The following is a 5,206-nucleotide window of genomic DNA, read 5'->3' on the forward strand; positions in this document are numbered from 1 at the left end:
AAATTGTGAAAAATGTTGTAATATAAATCATAGAACTTTCTGATGACTGGTGCTATTGATCTTTTAATAACAAGTACAATTGTATATACCTTTTATGGAAACTTTGATGAGAGATTACTCCAGTAATGTCACTCTGGTTAGTTAGAATAGATTGCTATTGGAATATTCCTACTTGAGAAGAAGAAATTAGGATTTGTCAACATGCATGTATCTAATTAATCAAAACTTGGCTGAAAATTAGTTTCGAGCTGCTCTACTTCGAATTCTATAATTCAGCGAAAAGGCAGAGGGAGGTTAGCTCAAGGCCACAAGCTAGTTAGAACAACGCGAAGTTGGTTGACATATTTTGGAATTAGGGATTAGGATCAGAGAAGAAAACAAATGGCTGATGACTTTGACTTGACTGAATTTGTCACCTTCCCCTGCTATTCATTGTTCAACCAAGAGGTTTAAATAAACAATTTCCTGAAAACGTAGCCGGCAGATTCTACCAAAACAGCGTATTATTATAATACAAAAAGACCTATTCAAATGCAGACCAAGTTTTCTGGCATTCTATTTTTTGTATGGACCCTTTCTTGCTGCACCATCAGTATAAATGCAAGCATATTTCATCTGATCTAAGCTTAAGCTCAAAGTCAGTTCCGTCTCCAAAATTTATAGCCTTATCATATAAGAAATAGATTTACTTTAGCCTCGGATGATGAGTTCTTCAAATGATACTGGTGAAAGGAACACCACCAGAAGAAGAGATCAACTGCAAGGTCCAAGACCTGCTCCTTTGAAAGTTTGCAACTCTTCGTCAAAGATGAAGAAATCATCACATCCGGACCGAAGCAAGATTAATCCTGTTGTAATCTATCTCAGGTCACCAAAGATTATCCATGTAAGGCCGGAGGAATTCATGAGCCTCGTGCAAAGCCTAACGGGGAAGGACCCAACGAGTATTCAATCTTATCCCTCATCGCCGTCAGCCTCTTCTTGTGACTTGGCAGCGGATGAATCCATGAGTAAGAGATCACATAATTTGTTTGATGCAGAAATAATGAAGCCTTTCAATGAGGTTGATTTTGGTGATCAATTTCTGGGAATGTCTCCAACTTGGCTGCGTTTCTTAGCTCGTGTATAGAACATCTGTTCCAGTAGCCAATAGCTAATTAATATTTTACTTCTAGAAGTTTGACCTGGACATTGATTGTAGTAGGTTATTATTTTTTGTCTAATAAAGATAGTGGTTGCTTGGTGTTTTTAGTAATGAAGGACTGAAGGGTGGATGCCTCATTTTTCTGGTTTATTTGATCTATTATTCGTGGATCCACTTGCATGCCTTATTCTATCATTGATGAGCTCCATTTATTCACAATGGACAATGGCTGCTAGTTAAGTGCGAATATAAATTCTCTCGGATATTTCCTTTGCTTTTCGGGTTTCTTTTGATCATTTCTCCAAAGATTAATTAATATTTGGTATCTGAAACTATGATTTGATCCTTAAAACCAAATTTACAATTAAATATTTTAATTTTTATTTCATTAAGCATATTGCACCTTTAGTTAATTTCTTAATCAAATACGTAATGTCCAAAAGCACCCCAATCATTATGTGTTACGCATCTAAAAATTATTCTGTCACTTTTTCTTTTTCATTTTTTTATTTATCTAAGTTTTTTAAAATTTTTTAATTAAAATCTAATATCAAAAATAAAAAATTTTAAAATAAAAAAAAAATCGATGCCGATCTGCCTCGCTCAAGGCAAACCGATGTCGATCTGCCTCAAGCTAGTCAGATCCCTCCTTTCTCTTTCTCTCTTTTCCTTTTCCTTCTTTCCCTCTCTTTCCTTTCTATCTCTCAATTTTTTTCTCTTCCAGAATTTTTTTTTAAAAAAAAAATTATTTTCTTTATTGTTTCCCAATTTTTTTAAATCAAAAAATAAAAAGTACTTAAAAAAAATAAAAAGGGAAAGGATATGGCATTGTCTAGACATGTGGCGCATTATGATTTGATATATTTAGACACATCACTGATTTGACTAACAGAGTTAATTAGTCAAAGGTGCAATTTGTTTAACGAAATGAAAATTGGAGTACTTAATTACAAATTTTTTTCTTTAATTACCAAATCAATTATTTTATTATAGTTCAAATACTAAATATGTAATTAATCCTTTCTCAAAAAATATATATATATATATATAAACACATGCATATATACATATATATGTCCACGTATATACTTTTGTAGTATGGACTTTTGAGTTTACAAGAAAGCTTTTCCTTTTAGATTCCAAGGATAAGATTTTTTCTTTATTTTTTTACTTTAAGCAAAAAGCAAGTTATAGTTTTTTAAAAAAAAAATTTGTGGGAAAGGTAAGGTTTAAATCTATTCCTTGAAGCAAGATATATGCATTTATAATTAAACCAAATGCTCAAATGCAACCAGTTATAGTATTTAATATTTAAATGTTGTTATATATATAGAATTATATGATTCATTACTTATAATTAGAGTTACATATACGGTGCTTGGTATCAAAGTCAAGGAGAAAGTAGAGGTCAATCTGTTTAGTAAATTTATTTTTTAAGTTTTAGTATTAAATATTTTATTGAAATTTTGGTGCTATAATTGCTTAGTCCTTGGCGATTGTTGCTTGTTGTTAGTTAATTTTAGACTTGTTTATTTGGGTCAAAATACCCATCAAGTCCCTATGTCAATGCATTTTATTCAATTTAGTCCCACCAAATCTTTGTACTCATGCATTTTATTCAATTTAGTCCTTATACTCAAATTGATGCAATTTACTCTCTTAAATTTTGAGAATTACTTTAATTTAGTCTCTTCTCCTAATAGCATCCAATTTTGTTGTTAAAAAAAATGACATCAGCGTTGACGTGGCATATATTTAATGGCGTAGTCATGCCACGTGATACTAATATGATGACGTCGCAATGCTGACTTGACAGTGCCACATGGTAAATCAAAAATTTTTTTTAAAAAATTTTGTGACACGTTATAGAGATTAAATTGAATAAAAATATATAGTACAGGAACTAAATTGAATAAAATTGAGATGTTAAGGGACTAAATTGAAAAAAATATTTGAAAAATACAAATCTTTAAGTAAATGACAGATATACTTATTAATAAGCCAAATATTTAAGTGAAAAAGATTTATGGTGTTAAAAAATATATAAATATTATCTTACTTGATTATTTGATTGTAGAATATATACATTAATTTATCTTCTTTGCAAAAATTAATTTTGAATTCTCCTTCTTTAAAAAAAACTTCATACCTAAAATCAAATTTAAATGAATAGCTTGCATTATGTTGGAATAAAATAATATAAAAAGACTAAATAAATTTTTTTCTTTTATTTATAATATTACAAAATTTTGAAATTTATTTGACTTAGTATTTAACTTGAGTTGAACTTAAGTTAGCAAAATAAGTTGATTTAATTTTTTTTCTTTTAAAAAAATGAAAAAGGGAGATATGGAGTTAATGATGATTATAAAAATAATTTTTTGTTCTGACTTACTTAATTTGGGCACGATAAACCTCTTATTACAACCACGAAATCTAAGCAACTCCACCCTTTCAATTCTCTTTTTATGTTTTTATTTTGTTTAATATTTCAAGTTTTATTTTTTAGGTTAAAATTTATTGGATTAAAGACTGTATTTATAGTTGATAAAGTTAAATATAATTGTAAATATTTGTACCATTTTATTTTTGTATTTACAAATTTTTTGTAGATCCAAATTAATAATTTAATTTTAAATTTAGTTGAATTTAATTGTGGTATTTGAACTTAAATAAAATCATTTTATAAGAAACTTTGAGTAAATTTAAATAACAGGTAAATTGGGTAAGGGTAAATAATTGCAAAAGAATGGGTATTTGTAAATTATGAAAGTTGTAACTAAATCAACCTATTTTGCTAATTTGAGTTCAGTTCAAGTTAAAAATTAAATCAAATAAATTTCAAGTTTTTATACTATTATAAATAGAAGAAAAAAATTTTATTTAGTCCTTTTATATTATTTTATTCCAACATAATGCAAGTTATTCATCTAAATTTGATGAATTTTTTTTTAAAATTTTTTATATAAGGAGAATTTAAACTTAATTTTTACAAAAAAGATAAATTAATGTACATATTCTAAAATCAAATAATCAAGTAAGAAATATTTACATATATTTTTTAACATCATAAATCTTTTACACTTAAATATTTGACTTATTAATAGGTATATCTATCATTTACTTAAAGATTTGTATTTTTCAAATTTTTTTTACAATTTTGTCCATCAACATCTCAATTTTGTTTAATTTAACCCCTGTAATATATATTTTTGTTCAATTTAATCCCTATAACGTGGCACAAAAATATTTTTGAAGATTTTTTATCTACCACGTGGCATTGACATGTCATCATATTAGTGCCATGTGGCACTACCACATCATCACATCAGTGCCACATGGCATGCCACGTCATTATGTAGGTGCCATGTCATTAAAATGCCACATCAGCACTAACATCATTCTTTTTAACGACAAAATTGGATGTCATTAGGGAGAGGGACTAATTGAAGCAAAATGCATAGATATAGGGACTTGGTGGGTATTTTGATCATAAAGGTTTTGTCCTCTCCATAGGCAAATGTAGAATCCACTCCTATTAAAAGCCCCCTGTAGGAAAATAAAATAAGAATATAACTTCACTTTTTAGATCGATCAGTTCTAGTTCTACCAACCAAATAATAAATGAAGAAAAAATTAACTACTAAAATATAATTCAAGATATAGACAATTGAGAAATCCTAAACAAAAAAAAACCAAATCTATAAAAAAAAAATCCACAATGTTCCAATTTCTTTAAAAAAAGTGAGTACACAATTAAAATGCAAGAAAGAGGGATTTCATTAAAATTGACAGTGAAATAATAAAGTTTTTCCAAACAAAAAGCCATTACCAAACTCAAACAACAAAAATATAAATATATCCTTTTTGAATTAGTCCAAATAATTGCTAAGTAACTTATCAAAGAAGGATTAGATACCTCAATCTTAACAATTCTTAGAGATTGTGGTTTCTAGAATTCAATGACTCCTTATTAGGAACCATACAATCAACATCAATATATTTTAAATGTTACCCAAATTTCATGGTATCATTGGATAATAAAAACATCTTAGATGCATT

At 28.0% G+C, this 5,206-nt stretch overlaps 1 protein-coding gene across 1 annotated transcript; it reads left to right on the forward strand.

Moving 5' to 3' along the window:
• On the forward strand, nt 704–1,129 carry LOC18598466 (VQ motif-containing protein 8, chloroplastic). Its single transcript, XM_018120931.1, has one exon. It carries the CDS (start codon nt 704–706, stop codon nt 1,127–1,129), a length of 426 nt encoding a protein of 141 aa, XP_017976420.1.

The sequence above is a fragment of the Theobroma cacao genome, chromosome 5, assembly GCF_000208745.1.
Source record: "Theobroma cacao cultivar B97-61/B2 chromosome 5, Criollo_cocoa_genome_V2, whole genome shotgun sequence".
Lineage (NCBI taxonomy): Eukaryota > Viridiplantae > Streptophyta > Magnoliopsida > Malvales > Malvaceae > Theobroma > Theobroma cacao.